This window comes from Zalophus californianus, chromosome 7 (assembly GCF_009762305.2).
Source record: "Zalophus californianus isolate mZalCal1 chromosome 7, mZalCal1.pri.v2, whole genome shotgun sequence".
NCBI classification, from domain to species: domain Eukaryota; kingdom Metazoa; phylum Chordata; class Mammalia; order Carnivora; family Otariidae; genus Zalophus; species Zalophus californianus.
In genome coordinates, this window is record NC_045601.1 from 145121509 (window position 1) to 145141145 (window position 19637).

A 19637-nucleotide genomic window follows, 5' to 3' on the forward strand; every position below is an offset into this window, starting at 1 on the left:
TCACTGAAAGGATTTAGGAATAAAAGGAGAAGGGGACCGAGAATCCAATAGCAAAGGCAGAATAGAAAGGTGGCTGAATATCCTTTTGCTTGGTCATAGATTTTGCTAATAGAAAAGTAACATTTGCAAAAGATAGAGTCCTGCAAAGTTTCAGACAACACAGGTTTTTTTTTAAAAACCCTACAGTTTGAATAGTCAAGGCTATCTATTATCCATTGTTCAGTATTTCCTTTGCTTTGCTATTCTCTCTGAATTTCTGTTATCCCTAGACTCACTTTCAATAGACTGTTACAGGTCTTAATCTTCCATATTCTCATTTATTCAACAAAGTTTTTTTGTGACCCTACTACATGCCAAGCTTTATTCCAGGCTATGATGATGAGGTATTATTCTTGTTTAGGTTGTATTTACTATTAAACTTGCATCATGGGGTGTGGGGAAGGGAGGGAGTTTATTTCTAAACACAGGCCCAATATTTTAATAGAAAACAAAATGATTTCTGTAAGGTTGGCACTTATGCAAGTACAGAATGGGATGTTGAAAAAATATTGTACTCCATTACCTTGAAAAAATTTTTTTTGTTTTATTTAGACTTATTTATTTATTTTAGCAAGGGAGGGGGAGGGGCAGGGAGAGGGAGAGAGAATGCTGAAGGAGACTTCCCACTGAGGGTGGAGCCCATGGCACAGGGCTCAATCCCAGAACCCTGAGATCATGACCTGAGCCAAAATCAAGAGTTGGCCACTTAACCAACTGAGCCACCCAGGTGCCCTAAATTGAAAATTTTTTAAAGGGAGTTGTAATGTAAGACAGAAGGAAAAACTAAACGTTGGATTGGTGATTTCCTGAGATTTTACTGAAATTGGTGTCAGTAATGATTACTCAGGATTCGTCCTCCTGATGCATGAAGATTGGACATGATGAATTCTTCAATCATTTCCAGTAACACTTCCAAATCAATAACCATGATTTCAGGTTCCATTCCCAAACGTTTCAACTGTATGGTGACTAACATAACATAAAAAAGGATTATACATTAAAATATGTTGTTTCCCTTGAATTTTACTATCTATGCATTTTCAGAAAACATTTTTCTCTACACGAAACAGAAGTAGGGGAGCCAATGCGATATATTTCAATTCTTGATGGGAAACAAAGAGAGGGATGGGGGTACTGCAAATTTGCAAATTATTCAGAACAATTAGATTTAAGTTTCGGAGAAACTACACTTACCTTTAGAATTCATGCCATCATGCAAAGACAGTGTCCCTAGTGGTTAAGAGTTCATGTCTCAGAGTCCTTCTGAACCCTGGTGAGTCTCCCTGGGAAAATGACTGAACCTCCTTCACGCTCAGTTCCCTCATCTATTTGACAGAAATCATGAACATGCCAACCGCAGAGACTTCCTGGGGGAAAATGCACAGACCTTTCGGGCAGTGCCTTAAACACGGAAGATGCTTCTGTCCAGTGGCTAGTTATCACCCCCTTTCCCATCAACAAGGAGGGCACTGTGCAAACCTCTCCAGCTCCCAACCAGACTCTAACTGTGGGCTCTAGGGAAACAGAGGTAGATGGAACATGCAGTATAAAACAATGGAGTCCCCCTTCTTGCACAGGCAGAGCACAAGGGAAAGAGTGAATGACAGCGCCTTCTCAAGGTTCCTTCTCCTAGGCTTCTCCAACAGGCCTCAGCTGGAGACGCCTCTCTTTATAGTCATCCTGATCGTCTACTTCTTGAGCTTTCTTGGCAATGGCATGATTATACTTCTGTCGCAGATGGACACTTGCCTGCACACCCCCATGTATTTCTTCCTCTCCAACCCCTCTTTCATGGATCTTTGTCTGACCACCTGCACCGTCCCTCAGATGCTGGCCAACCTCAAGGAGCGGGACAAGACCATCACCTATGGTGGCTGTGTGACCCAGCTCCTCATCGCCCTGGGGCTCGTGGTCATGGAGTGTGTGCTCCTGGCCGTCATGGCCTATGACCGCTCCATTGCTGTGTGTTGCCCACTGCACTACCTCGCCATCATGCACCTGCATCTTTGCCTGCAGAGGGTGCTAACTGCTTGGCTCACAGGGTTCCGCAACTCCGTGCTACAGACGGCCCTGACCATGACTCTTCCCCTGTGTGGGAGAAACCAGGTGGACCATCTCTTCTGTGAAGTTCCCGTGATGCTGAAGCTGGCCTGTGCCAACACCTCCATCAACGAGCCTGAACTCTTCATGGTCAGTGTCTTCTTCCTCATGGTGCCCCTGTCGCTCATCTTAGTGTCCTATGGCCACATCACCCAGGCCGTTCTGAAGCTAAAGTTGGCCCAGGGGAGGCGGAAGGCCTTCGGAACCTATGGTTCCCACCTGATGGTGGTGGTCATCTTCTTTGGCACACTCATCTCCATGTACCTCCAGCCTCCCTCCAGTTATTCGCAGAATATGAACAAAAGCAATGTGCTGTTCTACACTCTGGTGACTCCCCAGCTGAATCCCATCATTTACACTCTGGGGAACAAGGAGGTCAAGGGGGCACTGAGGAGACTGCTGAGGGCAACTGCAGACTTGAGAGGGAACTAATGCAGGACTTGCAGACCTAAGCGCTGGTGCAGGGGAGGGACTTCTGGGTGACTTGAAGCCAGTTTTCACATAATTTAGCAGGTCCTCATAAAGCACCTGCTCTGTAGGAGGCAGTGTTCTAGGGACTTCAGATATATCAACAATCAAAACAAACACCCCTGTCCCCATGGATCTAAATCTTCTAGTGGGGAGAATATGGGTTTTAAGACGATGTAAAAATAAACTATGGAATGTCATGTCTTGGAATATTTTACAATAATGAGAATACACAAATTGTAAGTACAAACGACAACATGAATGATTCTCACAAATACAATGTTGAGTGAAAGAACCAGATACAAAATGGTTAATACTGCTCAAATTTAATTATATTCAATGTAGGGGCACCTGGGTGGCTCAGTTGGTTAAGCGACTGCCTTCAGCTCAGGTCGTGATCCTGGAGTCCAGGATCGAGTCCCGCATCGGGCTCCCTGCTCGGCAGGGAGTCTGCTTCTCCCTCTTGACTCTATCCCCTCTCATGTGCGCGCTCTCTCTCTCTCTTAATCTCTCTCTCAAATAAATAAATAAATAAATAAAATTATATTCAATGTACTCTTTATTCATGTAAAACTCAAAATGGCCCAAGGAATCTGTTGTGTTGGAAGTCAGAATAATGGATTCTCAGGGGAGTTGTGATTGAAAGGAGAAATGGGGGAGGAGAATACTGGGATTCTGCTTATATTCTAATTCTGGATCTGGATGCTATTTATAGAAGGTACACAATGTGTGAAAATTCATCAAACTTGACACTGATGCTACTTCCACTCTCTGTATGCCTGTTGTACATCAAATCATTTACTTTTAAAACGTTTGAAATAAGCTAGATATTAACAGATACCATGATACTAAACACTCACATTAAGATTTGCGTTCCTTTCACACTCGATCTGGCTTTATATTCCAAATGATCTATGTGACTTCTTTCCAATGTACTGAACTAGTAGAATCTAAACTGTTTTTTATATCCATGATATTTAGCCAATGAATGCACTTTACCTGGCTTTCCTTTGAAGGCCTCAATCAAAGATCATTTGTACAGTGAGTTCTGGTCTCGTCTTCCTTCCAGGTTGATTCACTATTGTTTTTCTGGTCTCTATTTCATATATTTCCATTCTGATCTTTGTTCTTTCCTTCCTTCTGCTAACTTTGAGATTTGCTTTTTACTAGTTCTTAAAGGAGTAAAGTTAGGTTATTTATTTGTTTGTTTTAAAGAAGTTAACTGTATTCTTTTTTATTATTAATTTGTTGGCTTCAAAATGAGCCAACTATAGAAAATCCAATAGACTGTATTGCATTCTAGAACCTACCTAGAGCCCATCAAAGTTCTCTCTTGTCTAATTTTTTTATAAACACTAGCTGATAATCTGCATTTCACACTAGTGAAAGGGTCTGAACTCGTTGACAGTTGTCAGATTTATTTGAAAATTATTTTCCTAATGTAGGTTTTTATTGTGGTCAACTTTCCCCTTAGATTGATTTTGCAGCATCCCATAAATTTTTCAAGATATTTCTTGATTTCCCTTTGATGTCTCCTTTGACCCATTGTTTTTGGGGTAAGGGGGTGTTATTTAATTTTTCCTATTTGGAAATGTTTCAGCTTTCCTTTTGTTATGATTTTTAGTCTCATACCACTGTGATCAAATAAAGATATTTGCATGAGTTCAATCTTCTTAAATTTGCTAAGACTTGTTTTGTAAATTGTCTTGTGATCTCTCCTGGACAATGTTCCTGGTGTGCTTGACAAGAATGTGTATTCTCCTGCTGTTGGATGAAATGGTCCATATATCTCTGTTAAATTTAGTCTAAAGTATGGCTCAAATCCAATATTTTTGTGTTGATTTTCTGTTGGAATGATTTATCCATTGTTAATATTAGAACATTGAAGTCCCTATGATTATTATGTTGTCTATTTCTTTTTTTTTAAGATTTTATTTATTTATTTGACAGAGAGAGACACAGCGAGAGAGGGAATACAAACAAGGGGAGTGGGAGAGGGAGAAGCAGGCTTCCTGCCCAGCGGGGAGCCCCATGCGGGGCTTGTCCTGGGATCGTGACCTGAACCGAAGGCAGACGCTTAACGACTGAGCCACCCACACACCCCATGTTGTCTATTTCTCCCTTCATAACTGTTAGCATTTGTTTAATATATTTAGATGATCCCATGTTGGGTCCCATATATTTACCATTGTTATATCTTCTTGATGAATTGACCCTTTTGTATAATGAAGTTGTCTCTTGTTACCATTTTTGGTTTAAAGTATATTTTGTCTAATATAAATGTAACTACCCCTTCACTCTCGAATATTTAAAAAAACAACTAGCACCAATCCTTCTCAAACTCTTTAAGAAAATGAAAAGTAAGGACACTTCCAAACTCATTTTACAAGATTAGCATTATCCTAACACCAAACATAGATAAATACTACAAAGGAAAAAAAAAAAAAAGAATGAAACCTATAGACCTATATCCCTGATGAATATAGATGCAAAATTTCTCAACAATATATCAGCAAAGCAAATTCAATAGCACATTAAAAGGTTCATACACCATGATCAAGAAGGATTTACAGCAGGGCTACAGGATGAACCAACTACACAAATCAATAAATGTGATACACCACATTAATAGAATGAAAAATAAAAACCATATGATTATCTCAATAGATGCAGAAAAACATTTAACAAAATACAACATCTTTTCATGATATATATACTCAACAAAACAGATGTAGAAGGAATATACCTCAACATAATAAAGGCCATATATATCAAACCCATGTCTAACATACTCAGTGGCAAAAGGTGGAATGTTTTTCCTCTAAGATCAGATACAAAACAAGGATGTCCCCCTTTACTACTCATATAAAACACAGTATTGGCAGTTGCAGCCTGAGCAATAAGGCAAGCAATAAAATAAAAGGCATCTAGTCAAAATACAAGAAGTAAAATCATTTTGCCTAGAAATTATATATATGATCTCATATATAGAAAATCCTAGACACCACCAAAAAACTGTTAGAACTTATCAACAAGTTTAGTAAAGTTGCAAAACAGAAACTCAACATACAGAAATGAGTTGCCTTTCTATACAATAATAGCAAAATATATGAAAAGATTTGTTTAATCCCACTCACAATAGCATCAAAAGCAAAAATTGAATGAGTAGCCAAAACACCTGTACACTTAAAACTATAAGAATTTCGTGAAAGAAATTAAAGAATTAAGATATCTTGTATTCATGAATTGAAAGAATTAATACTGCTAAAATGTCTATAATACTCAAAACCATGATAGATTCAATGCAATCCCTATCAAAATTCAAGTGGCATTTTTGACAGATATAGAAAAAGCAAGTCTAAAATCTGTATGGAGCCACAAAAGTCCCCAATTTTTGTAGGGGGACAAAAATTTTGTTAGGGAAAGCCACTCTGACAAAGAAGAACAAAGCAGGAGGCATCCCACTCCCTGACTCAAACTATATTATAAAGCTCTAATAATCAAAACAGTATGGTCCTGGGTGAAGAAATAGATACATACACCAAAGGAACAGAATGAACAGCCCAGAAATAAACCCACCCATGTACACACAACTAATATTTGATAAAGGAGTCAGGAATATTCATGGAGAAACATAGTCTGTGAAAACTGGGTAAATACATACAGAGAAATGAAATTAGAGCTCTATATTACAACACTCACAAAAATTAACTTGAAAAGGATTAAAATGTAAACATAAGACCTGAAATTGTAAAACTCCTAGAAGACAACATAGAGGCAAAGATTTATGACATTGGACAAGTTGACAGTTACCAAATGAGAATGTTTTAGCATTATCCCACCTACAAACTGACCCCACTCTTTGTGATTCAAATTTCAATCCAGAGATGGAAAGAATGGCACTTCTGTATTTTTTAACTTATGTGTATCTCTGTGACAGCAAAAGCAGTATCATTTGTCCCCGTGGCATGCCCCTCAATTTATTTAGTTCTTCTTTGAGTTCTTTCATTAGTGTTTGTAGTTTTCAGCATATAAGTTCTATACATGTTTAATAGGCATATATGTAAATATTTCATTTATTTTGAGTGGTTGTAAATGGCATTTTAAAAACACTGGGTATTATACGTAAGTGATGAATCACTAAACTCTGCTTCTGAAACTAATATTATATTTTATGTTAACCAACTGGAATTTAAATAAAAACTTGAAACTACAAAACAAATTTAAAAATTAAGAAAAAAGAGATTAAGAAGGGCATTATATCATAATTAAGGTACCTATCCATCAAGAAGATCTAACAATTGTAAATATTTATGTTCCCACCTTGGGAGCACCAAATTATGTAAATCAATTAATAATAAACATAAAGAAGCTCATTGATAATAATACAACAATAGTAGCAGGCTTTAACACCCCACTTACAGCAATGGACAGATCGTCTAAGCAGAAGATAAACAAGGAAACAAGGGCTTTGAATGACACACTGGACCAGATGGACTTAACAGATATGTTCAGAACATTTCATCCTAAAGCAGTAGAATACACATTATTTTTGAGTTCACAGGGAACATTCTCCAGAATAGATAACATACTGGGTCACAAATCAGCCCTCAACAAGTACAAAAAGATTGAGATCATACCATGCATGTTTTCAGACTACAACACTATGGAACTTGAAGTCAACCACAAGAAAAAATTTGGAAAGGCCACAAATACATGGAAGTTAAAGAATATCCACTACAAAATGAATGCATTAATGAGGGAATTAAAGAAGAAATTAAAAATACATGGAAGCAAATGAAAATGAAAACATGATGGTTCAAAACCTCTGGGATGCCTCAAAGGCAGTCCTAAGAGGGAAGTATATAGCAATACAGGCCTTCCTCAAGAAACATGAAAAGTCTCAAATACACAACCTAAACTCACACAGAAAGGAGCTGGAAAAATTTGCTTTAGGCAAATAAAGCCTAAATCCAGCAGGAGAAGGCAAATAATAAAGATAAGAGCAGAAATAAAAGATGTAGAAACAGAAAGAAAACAGTAGAATGAATCAATGACACTAAGAGCTGGTTCTTTTTTTTTTTTTAGAACTTTTTAAAATTTAAATTCAATTAACATATTAGTTTCAGAGGTAGAGGTCAGTGATTCATCAGTCTTTATATAACACCCAGTGCTAATTACATCATGTGCCCTCCTTAATGTCCATCACCCAGTTACCCCATCCTCCTACCTCCCTTCCTTCGAGCAACCCTCGGTTTGTTTCCTAGAGTTAAGAGTCTCTTGTGGTTTGTCTCCCTCTCTGATTTCATCTTGTTTTATTTTTCCTCTCTTCCCCTATGATCCTCTGTTTTGTTTCTTAAATTCCACATATGAGTGAGATCATATGATAATTGCCTTTCTCTGATTGACTTAGTTCACTTAGCATAACACCCTCTAGTTCCAACCACATCATTGCAAATGGCAAGATTTCATTTTTTTTTGATGGCTGAATAATATCCCATTGTATATATACACCACCTCTTCTTATCCATTCATCTGTTGATGGACATCTGGGTTCTTTCCATAGTTTGGGTATTGTGGACATTGCTGCTATAAACAATGGGGTGTATGTGCCCCTTCGGATCACTACATTTGTACCTTTAGGGTAAATACCCAGTAGTGCAATTGCTGGGTCGTAGGGTAGCTCTATTTTCAACTTTTTGAGGAACCTCCATACTGTTTTCCAGAGTGGCTGCACCAGCTTGCATTCTCACCAACAGTGTAGGAGGGTTCCCCTTTCTCCACATCCTCACCAACATCTGTCGTTTCCTAACTTGTTAATTTTAGCCATTCTTACTGGTGTGAGGTGGTATCTCTTTGTGATTTTGATTTGTACTTCCCTGATGCCAAGGGATGTGGAGCATTTTTTTCATGTGTCTGTTGACCATTTGTATGTCTTCTTTGCAGAAATGTCTGTTCATGTCTTCTGCCCATTTCTTGATTACATTGTTTGTTTTTTTGGGTGTTAAGTTTGATAAGTTCTTTATAGATTTTGGATACTAGCCCTTTATCTGATATGTCATTTGCAAACATCTCCCATTCTATCAGTTGTCTTTTTGTTTTGTTGACTGCTTCCTTTGCTGTGCAAAATTTTTTTATCTTGGTGAAGTCCCAATAGTTCATTTTTACCTTTGTTTCCCTTTCCTTGGACACGTGTCTAGCAAGAAGTTGCTGCGGTTGAGGTCACAGAGGTTGCTGTCTGTGTTCTTTTCTAGGATTTCAATGGATTCCTGTCTCACATTTAGGTCTTTCACCAATTTTAAGTCTATTTTTGTGTATGTTGTAAGAAAATGGTCCAGTTTCTTTCTTTTCCACATGGTTGTACAGTTTTCCCAACACCATTTTTCCTTTTTCCATTGGATATTCTTTCCTGCTTTGTTGAAAATTAGTTGACCATAGAGTTGAGGGTCCATTTCTGGGTTCTCTATTCTGTTCCATTGATCTGTGTGTCTGTTGTTGTGCCAGTACCATACTGTCTTGATGATTACAGCTTTGTAATAGAGCTTGAAGTCCGGAATTGTGATGCCACCAGTTTTGGTTTTCTTTTTCAACATTCCTTTGGCTATGCGGGACCTTTTCTGATTCCATACAAATTTTAGGATTATTTGTTCCAGCTCTGGGAAACAGTTGATGGTATTTTGATAGGGATTGCTTTGAATGTATAGATTGCTCTAGGTAGCATAGACATTTTCACAATATTTGTTCTTCCAATCCCTGAGCATGGAATGTTTTTCGATTTCTTTGTGTCTTCCTCAATTTCTTTCATGAGTGTTCTATGGTTTTCTGAGCACAGATCTTTTGCCTCTTTGGTTAGGTTTATTCCTAGGTATCTTATGGTTTTGGGTGCAATTATAAATGGAATCAATTCCTTAATTTCTCTTTCTTCAATCTCATTGTTAGTGTATAGAAATGCAATTGATTTCTGTGCATGGATTTTATATCCTGCCACAATAGTCAATTGCTTAATTCCTGTGAGTTCTAACAATTTTGAGGTGGAGTCTTTTGGGTTTTTCATATAGAGTATCATGTCATCTGCAGAGTGAGATTTTGACTTCTTTGCCAATTCAGATGCCTTTTATTTCTTTTTGTTGTCTGATTGCTGAGGCTAGGACGTCTAGTACTATGTTGGATAGCAGTGATTATAGTGGACATCCTTGCCGTGTTCCTGATCTTAGGGGGAAAGCTATTTTCCCCCTTGAGAATGATATTCACTGTGGGCTTTTCATAGATGGCTTTTATGATATTGAGGTATGTTCCCTCTTTCCCTACACTGCAAAGAGTTTCAATTAAGAAAAGATGCTGTACTTTGTCAAATGTTTTTTCTGCATCAATTGAGAGGATCATATAGTTCTTTTCCTTTGTTTTATTAGTATAGTGATCACATTGATTGATTTGTGGATATTGAACCACCCTTGCAGCCAAGGAATAAATGGGCTTGGTCATGGTAAATAATCCTTTTTATGTACTGTTGGATCCTATTGGCTAGTATTTTGGTGAGAATTTTTGCATCCATGTTCATCAGGGATATTGGTCTATAATTCTCCTTTTTGATGGGGTTTTTGTCTGGTTTTGGGATCAAGGTAATGTTGGCCTCAAAATAAGTTTGGAAGTTTTCCTTCCATTTTGATTTTTTGAAACAGCTTCAGAAGAATAGGTATTAATTCTTTAAATGTTTGGTAGAATCCCCCTGGGAAGCCATCTGGCCCTGGACTCTTGTTTGTTGAGAGATTTTTGATGACTGCTTCAATTTCCTTGCTGGTTATGGCTCTGTTCAAGTTTTCTATTTCTTCCTGGTTCAGTTTTGGTGGCTTATACATCTCTAGGAATGCACCATTTCTTCCAAATTGCCTAATTTGTTGGCATACAGTTGCTCATAATATGTTCTGAAAATTGTTTGTATTTCTTTGGTGTTGGTCATGATCTCTATTCTTTCATTCATGATTTTATCTATTTGGGTCCTTTCTCTTTTCTTTTTGATAAGTCTGGTTGGGGGTTTATCAATCATATTAATTCCTTCAAAGAACCAAAGAGCTGATTCTTTGAAAGAATTAATAAAATTAATTAGGCCAGCCTTAATTTGGGATCAAGACCAGCATTACCTTGATCCCAAAACCAGAACACACCCCAGTAAAAAGGAGAATACAGACCAATATCCTTGATGAACATTGATGCCAAAATTCTCACCCAGATACTAGCCAATAGGATGCAACAGTACATTAAAAGGATTATTCCCCACGACCAAGTGGGATTTACTCCTGGGCTGCAGGGGTAGTTGAACATCCACCAGTCAAGGAGCTGGTTCTTTGAAAAAAATAATAAAACTGATATACCCCTAGCCAGACTTACCAAATTAAAGAGGAAGGACCCAAGTAGATAAAATCATGAATGAAAGAGGAGATATGACAGCGAACACCAAAGAAATATAAACAATTACATGAGAATACTATGAAAAATCCTATCCCAACAAACTGGGCAACCTGGAAGAAATGGACAAATTCCTAGAAACATATAAACTACCAAAACTGAAACAGGAAGAAATAAAAAATTTGAACAGACCCACAAGCAGCGAGGAAATTGAAGCAGTAATCAAAAATCTCCCAACAGTGACACCTGGGTGGCTCAGTCAGTTAAGCATCTGACTTTGGCTCAGGTCATAATCTCAGGGTCCTGGGATCCAGCCTCACCTTGGGCTCCCCACTCAGTGGGGAGTCTCTTTGCCCTTCTCTCTCTGCCCCTCCCCTCCCTCACTCATCCTTGCTCTCTCTCCTTCTCAAACAAATAAATGAAAAAAAATTTTTTTAAATCTCCCAACAAACAAAAGTCCAGGGCTGGATGGATTCCATGGTGAAGTCCATCAGGCATTTAAAGAAGGGTTAATACCTATTCTCCTCAAACTGTTGCAAAAAATAGAAACAGAAGGAAAACTTCCAATCTCATTCTACAAGGCCAGCATTTCCTTGATTCCAAAACCAGACAAAGACCCTACAAAAAGGAGAATTACAGGCCAATATGCCTGATGAACATGGATGCCAAAATACTTAATAAAACACCAGTGAATTGAATTCAACAGTACATTAAAAGAATTATTCACCACAATCAAGTGGGAGTTATTCCTGGGCTGCAGGGGTTATGCAACATTTGCAAATCAATCAACATGATAGTTCACATTAATAAAAGAAAAGAACAATATGATCCTCTCAAGAGATGCAGAAAAAGCATTTGACAAAATACAGCATACTTTCTTGATAAAAACCTTCAACAAAATAGGGATAGATGGAACATACCTCAAAATCATCAAGGCCATTTATGAAAGACCCACTTAAATATCATTCTCAATGGGGAAAAGCTGAGAGCCTTTCCCAGGGAACTATAGTCAGGAACAAGACAAGGATGTCCACTCTCATCATTAGTATTTAACGTAGTACTGGAAGTCTTAGCCTCAGCAATCAGACAACAAAAAGAAATAAATGCATCCAAATTGGCAAGGAAGAAGTCCAACTTTCACTATTTGTAGATAACATGATACTTTATGGAGAAAAACTGAAAGACCCAACCAAAAAATGGGTAGAACTCATAATTAATTCAGCAAAGTTGCAGGATATAAAATCAATGCACAGAAATCGGTTGCATTTCTATACAGATTGGAAGAACAAATATTGTTAAAATGTCTATACTACCCAAAGCAATCTACACATTTAATGCAATGCTTATCAATATACCACCAGCATTTTCCACAGAGATAGAACAAGCAGTCCTAAAATTTGTAAGGAATCAAATAAGACCCGGAATAGTCAAAGCAATTCTGAAAAAGAAAAACAAAACTGGAGGCATCACAATTCTGGATTTCGACCTATATTACAAAGCTGTAATCATCAAGACGGTATGGTACTGGCACAAAAAGAGAAACATAGATCATTGGAACAGAATAGAGAATCCAGAAATGGGCCCACAACTACATGGTCAACTAATCTTTGACAAAGCAGGAAAGAATATCCAAAGGAAAAAAGATAGTCTCTTCAATAAATGGTGCTGGGAAAATTGGACAGCCACATGCAGAAGAATGAAACTGGACCATTCTCTTACACCATATACAAAGAGAAACTCAAAATGGATAAAAGACCTCAATGTGAGATAGGAATCCATCAGAATCCTGGAGAACACAGGCAGTAATATCTTTCACACCGGCCACAGCGACTTCTTGCAAGACACATCTCTAAAGGCAAGGGAAACAAAGCAAAAATGAACTTTTGGGACTTCATCAAGATAAAAAGCTTCTGTACAGCAAAGGAAACAATCAACAAAACTCAAAGGCAACCTATGGGTTGGGAGAAGATATTTGCAAATGACATCTCTGATAAAGAGTTAATATCCAAAATCTATAAAGAACTCATCAAACTCAACACCCAAAAAACAAATAATCTAATTAAGAAATGGGCAGAAGACATGAACAGGCACTTTTCCAAAGAACATTCCCGATGGCTTACATGCATGAAAAGATGCTCAACATCACTCATCATCAGGGAAATACAAATCAAAACCACAGTGTGATACCACCTCACACCTGTCAGAATGGCTAAAATCAACAATTCAGGAAACAACAGGTGTTGGCAAGGATGCGGAGAAAGGCAAACCTTCTTGCACTGTTGGTGGAAATGCAAACTAGTGCAGCCACTCTGGAGAACAGTATGGAGGTTCCTCAAAAAGTTAAAAATAGAACTACCCTACAATCCAGCAATTGCACTACTAGGCATTTCCCCAAAGAATACAAAAATACAGATACAAAGGGATACATGCACCCCGATATTTATAGCAGCATTATCAACAATAGTCAAACTATGGAGAGAGCCCAAATGTCCATTGACTGACGAATGGATAAAAAAGATGTGGGATATATATAGAATGGAATATTCCTCAGCCATCAAAGAAATGAAATCTTGCCATTTGCCACAACGTTGATGGAGCTAGAGTGTATTATGGTAAGTGACTTTTAATAATAGAGAACAAACTGAGGGTTGACGAAGGGAGGTGGGTGGGGAATGGGCTAAATAGGTGATGGGCATTAAGGAGGGCACCTCTTGCGATGAGTACCAGGTGTTTTATGTAAGTGATGAATCACTGAATTCTACTACAGAAACCAATATTGCACTGTATGTTAAACAACAAAAATTTAAATTAAAAAAGGAATTAACTTTTTAAAACAGAGCAAGTGTAGAGGTCTAGGGCAGTCCACCCAAAAAGGACTTCAATGGCATAGTGATTATTTTGAATGGAAGCTACTTGGGAAACAGCAGGTGCAAGAACATCACACCGTCCTCTGTGCCCCTGAAAGCAGGAAACAAATCTCCCGTATTAAAGCTACCTGATCAGGACTAAGAAGTAAGACATCCTTATCACCACAGGTGGGACCGTAAAGTTGAGCAAGCTGTAGAAATAAGCCTTGCTACATTTTACGAATCTATTACCTCAGCCCGAATTCCTAGTGATGTGATAAGCACTGGGTGTCAAACACAACTAATGAATTGTTGAACACTACATCAAAAACTACTGAGGTACTATATGTTAGCTAATTGAACATATATAAATAAATAAAAACAAGCAAAAAAACAAAAAGAATTCTTCATAATTAAGGCTCCAAGCACGTGTTTTCTTTATCCTGTTAATTCCTCACACATTTCTTGTCTCTATAAATGTATAAAAACTGCCTGCGTTGATCATTTCTTTGGGTCTCAATTTCATTATTGGGCCTCCATGTGCAGGTAATAAACCTTCAGGGTTTTTTCTCCTGTTATTCCCTATCATGTCCATTTAGTTCCAAATAGCTGGAAGAACCCTGGGGGAAAGAAGGCTCTCCCTCCCCAGAGCAAGTGTCCAGTCCCTAAGGCCATCTCAGGGACCCCATCCCCTGACCCCTCTGATCAGCAGTCATTCATCCTCTCATTTCTGCATTTACACAGAGCCCATCTTCCCAGTAAACCACATTTCCATACACAGTGGTTCCCAGAGTCTGCAGGACCAGGTCTGAAATGCGCTACAATACCACAATGATGAAAGAAGCTCTCACCTGTATTAGAAAACAAGCATCCGAAAAGAAGTCACCTGCAAAGGAAAGGGTTCACAGGAATCTATAACCTGTTCCTCTCTCCTCGGTGAGCCTGGTCAGAGCAGAAATCTGGCAAAGAGTAACCACAAAATGCACAGAATACGAACACATGAGGGTCTTACGGGGCTGTACTCTGATTACTGATCTAGTAGTGATTTCAGCACCATGCAGAGGGTCCGGTCAGAACCTACACTCTACACACTGCAGATATGCTATCAAATGACAGTCCAAAGCCAAACAGGGCTATGAAGGCAGGGACACATAATGTGAGAATCCCGAAGCCTCTCTGTGCTGACTTGTACCACACTGGTTCTGCCTCACATTTGAGAAACAAACTATTTCCATTGCAGTGAGGGGGTCTCCAAAGCTGTCTGACGGGTCTGGGGCCTCCTGCATGTACTCTTGCTATTTTGTATCCTTTGTTAATTGGTGATATATCATCCGCTGGTTAAAAATTGTGTTTCATGTGAGTCCAACTGACATTTTGGGTCTCTGCAATCACCCATTACCTGAGGTGATGGTGTGCACCCTGTGTTCCTCAGAAAGCAAAAGAGCTGGAAGAATCCATGAATTGCTCTAGAGCATCATGATCACCCTGACCTCCATGTGCTAAAGACGGACGGAATAAAATGATTTAGCCAAGCCTTGGGTACAATCCCACAGCCATGCCACAGTTATTGGTGAAAAATCAAAAGGAAACAGTCCAAATAATACTGGTGACAATTTACACAACCCTGGAGTCTGTTATAGACAAAACATGGAGAGCGTGGGGAGTCAGATTCCTAACATTAGAGAAATGTTATGGAACAATTCTGAACTTGTGTTTGGTCTCTTAAGTGATTTCTTTTATCTGTAATTTATTCCCATGTAACAAACATCCAAATGCCATTCAAACATTCACTTAAAGAAAATGAATCTGTTTCACCCCAGGGCTCTGTGTGTCCTTAAGAGCAGAGAAGTAGATCTCACCCAGAATAATATTGGCTGTGTGGTTTCATGAGACCTGGAGGGTTTTTGCACCAAAGACAGTTGATTTGAGGGATTTTAAAGTGACCATTTGGGTATAACTGTCAGGATGTGGGTGAAACATAATGGAAAGTGGGAAATTTGTCACCACTAGGGATAAACAGTATTATAAAACTGTTTTTCTACTGGCATACATGAAGCATTACTATGGTGTGAAAATTTATCCCAGGTATTGATTTCAAGTGGGAATACTGTGATGCTGTTAGAGATACAGAGAGAACCTGACCGTGCGCATAATCTCCCCTGGCTGTCATTTCCAGCCTCCACATGCTGTCTCTGTAGCAAGATCACTTGTCATGAGCATGACCAGCTCAGGGGGTTGAAGGCCCTGGAGGATGCTGGTCAGCTGTCAGGATAGAAAACAGTACACTTGTTATGCATATATGTCCAGTCCAAGACACAAACACATTTACTTACACTGTGCTACAGTGTAGCAGCTTGGAAAAACCTACCAAAAATCAGAAACATTTCTATGAAGATGGCATTGCCAAAGCTCCAACCTCCATGGGAAAATACACTGTTTGTGACAATACACATATACAAAAACCCAGATCCATACCCCAAAACACATTTATGTGCAAACTGAGGTTGAGGTAAGATCTTTGGGCTAGAATGTCAGATTAAATTGTTCTGGGATGTTTATATTTATTACTCTTAATTCAGAATTGTATGACAGCTCATACCGAGATGGCTATTTTGAAGCTTAGATGCATGGAGATGTTTAATAATTAATGTACAACTTACTTTTTCCTGGTGAATCTGGTAAGCTCCACAGTAAATGGGATTCCTTATGAAATAAGGTCATTTCCCATATTTTTATAATATGTCACTGCATTCAAATTGTATGGGTCCTTTGGTAGATGTGAGATACAAAAGCCTTGATCAGTTGATGCCTGGATCAAAGAATTTATAAAATGGTATGAAAACAGCACCTAAATGTATTTTACTCTTGAAACTTTTGCTGCATTACTGTAATTAAAATGGATAGAATATAAAATAGGATTTGGGTCATATACTGTTCAGATATGATAATGTCCTCAGAAAGTCATTTTTAATGAACAGGATGGCTCACAAGCAACTTGTGTACCTCACATTGGTGCTTCTCCTACTGTGTACAGAATTACACGTAAACACCTCCTAGTGTATTACCAGCTGAAGCTCCCAATGTCGCTGGCAGGTATGCATCACACCATCCCCCTTTTGTGACAGAAGTCTACATAAAACCATTATTACACTAGTGACATCATGCTAGGGCCTGATATCTAAATGGTTTTGTCAGGATTCATGTCAGCAGGTTTTTCTTTGAGCTGTTTGTTTTTCCAACAGTTGCCCACCTACTTCTATGAGAAAGCTGTGATACAGGCAACCTACAGACCTCGTAAAAGAGCCATGATCACAAAATGCAAGAGTAAGACATATGCCTCCAACAATTGCCAGAAAATGCTAAGATATTAATATTTCTTATACTGTTTTATTGGTTCCTGTTCTTATTTTCCCTATGCCTATACAGGATGTGTGTGAATGTCTTCTTGCATGTAGAAATGGAATAGTGTTACCAAATGGGGGGCTGGTTAAGAAAAACCTGTGGAGCTTTTTAAAGTAACAATATGATACAGGTGCTCTGGGAACACTAAGGCAGCATCTTTGGAGGATGCATGAATCCTTGGACTTAGATTTTGGGTACTCACTTGTATAAAACATCAGGTAAGGAAATTCCCTTGTGAGATGTCAGGAGAAATTCTGGGTGACATGGGGAAGACACAATCATCTTAAAAGCTCTGGCATTCAACGTCCTCCATCAGAGGGTCTCCCCCTGCCCAGTCATCTAGAGTCATGGCCCCTCCAAAGCACCTTCGTCATTGCTCCCGTCACATCCTTGTTCCTCAGTGTATATATGACGGGGTTGACCATGGGGGTTACGATGGTGTAGAACAGAGAAATGAACTTGCCCTGATCCTGGGAGTAGTTGTTGCTGGGCTGGAGGTAAGCGTAGATGGCCATGCCATAGAACAGGGAGACCACTGTGATGTGGGACCCGCATGTCCCAAACGCTTTTCTGTGCCCTGCAGATGACTTTAGTCTTAAGACTGTCCTGACAATCCAACCATAGGAGACTGTGATTAATACCACAAGTATGAGGAGAATGATCACACCGAGAAAGAAGAGCTCAGACTCATTCACAGTGGTGTCAACACAGGCAAGCTTGAGCAGTGGGGGGACTTCACAAAGGAAGTGTTCTATTTTATTTCTCCCACAAAATGGTAAAAGGAATGTGAGCACTGTGTCCAATGAGGAGTTGGCAGAACCAATGGACCACGATGCAGAAGCCATGAGGGCACAGAGACGGGGGTGCATGATCACTGTGTACTGCAGGGGCTTGCAGATGGCTGCATAGCGGTCCAATGCCATGACCCCTAAGAGAATGCATTCTGTGCCTCCCAACCCTAGAGCAACAAACAGCTGAGCCACACAGCCACCAAAGGAGATAGACTTGTCTGCTCCCCTGAGATGCAACAGGAGCTGCGGGACAGTGCTGGTCGTGTAACACAGGTCCAGAAAGCTTAGGTTGGAGAGGAAAAAGTACATGGGAGTCTGAAGATGTGGGTCCAGGTGGGACAAGGCAATGATGGCGGTGTTTCCCAGCAGAGTGAACAGATAGAAGACCAGAAGAACCACAAAGAGGACTAGCTCCAGTTGAGGCCGGTCAGAGAAACCCAGCAGGATAAACCCAGTGAAAGAACTGCCATTTTTCTGTTCCATCCTCTGTTAGCACATGTTTCCTGCAGGACCAAGCATTTAGCAATTTTTAAAAGAAATAATCAAAAAATAATCAGTTGGAGGACAGTGGATCTACCATGTTAAAGACAGGGCCAGTGGATTTTATCAGTAACTATTTGAATAAATGATGTACTCATATATATTGGCATAGTTTATACCAATATAGGTCCACATTATCACAAAAAGTAAATCATAATTATTTAATATAAGAAAAATCACATAAAAGACCTTGTGTTGGCATCAGTTATAGGTACAAAAGGTCTTTCATTCTCAGCTTAATAAGACTTAAAGTGCTATAAGTATGTACATACATTGTAGAGAGAATGGGGGTGAGGGAACAAGAAGGAGAGCAGTCAGGAAGGATCAGAAGGAGATACAGAGGGAGAGATGTTATTGTAAATATGTATCTCATGATTCTACACAATTTGATTTGCACACACCTCACATGCAACAGAATATAATACAACATAATCTCAAAAATGCATTCAGATACATGAATTTAAGACCTAGAATGAACTTATACAGAGAATACAATTTCATTCAAAATATCACTACTAGTTCTACATATAAACATTTTGGCAGAATTGACTCTCTAATATATTTATGAAAGATATACCTTTTTATTTTGTATGGTAGCAAAACAATTAAACACTCCATCAAGGAGAACAACACCATCTAAATACAATGCTTCACTTTTCCCTAAACATGCTTAAAATTACTGTACCAATTTATCAGGAACTCTGAAAATTCATTAGTCATTCAAAGGTAAAATCAGAACTCTAAATTCTGGTGGCCAAAACTTTCCTCTTCCTTCTGCAGATTTCTATTTCACACATTACCAACAAGAGTTTTAAGATTCCTGAAAGAGGTAGGATTATTCCCTATCAACATTCTAATCAGAATAAACATGTTCAAGAGTTATCTAATTGTGTAATCTATGTACGAAGTGTAATGCTTTACATCACTCCCTATGATGCAATAATTACATAGATAATAACAGAGATAAAAACAGATACATTCTCAAGGCAAAGCAGGTCAAAGCGCTGTAAAGGAAACCTTAAATTAGTACAAGGAAAGGCATAAAGAA

General features: G+C 38.8%; 1 protein-coding gene and 1 pseudogene across 1 annotated transcript; one reads left to right on the forward strand and one right to left on the reverse strand.

The window, feature by feature from the left end:
* The first annotated feature begins 1578 nt into the window (after window positions 1-1578).
* LOC113928034 (olfactory receptor 2G6-like) lies at window positions 1579-2571 on the forward strand. The gene has a single exon (XM_027604119.2). It carries the CDS (start codon window positions 1579-1581, stop codon window positions 2569-2571), a length of 993 nt encoding a protein of 330 aa, XP_027459920.2.
* A 15022-nt stretch (window positions 2572-17593) lies between these two features.
* Window positions 17594-18547, reverse strand: LOC118357151 (annotated as a pseudogene).
* Between the last annotated feature and the right edge of the window lie 1090 nt (window positions 18548-19637).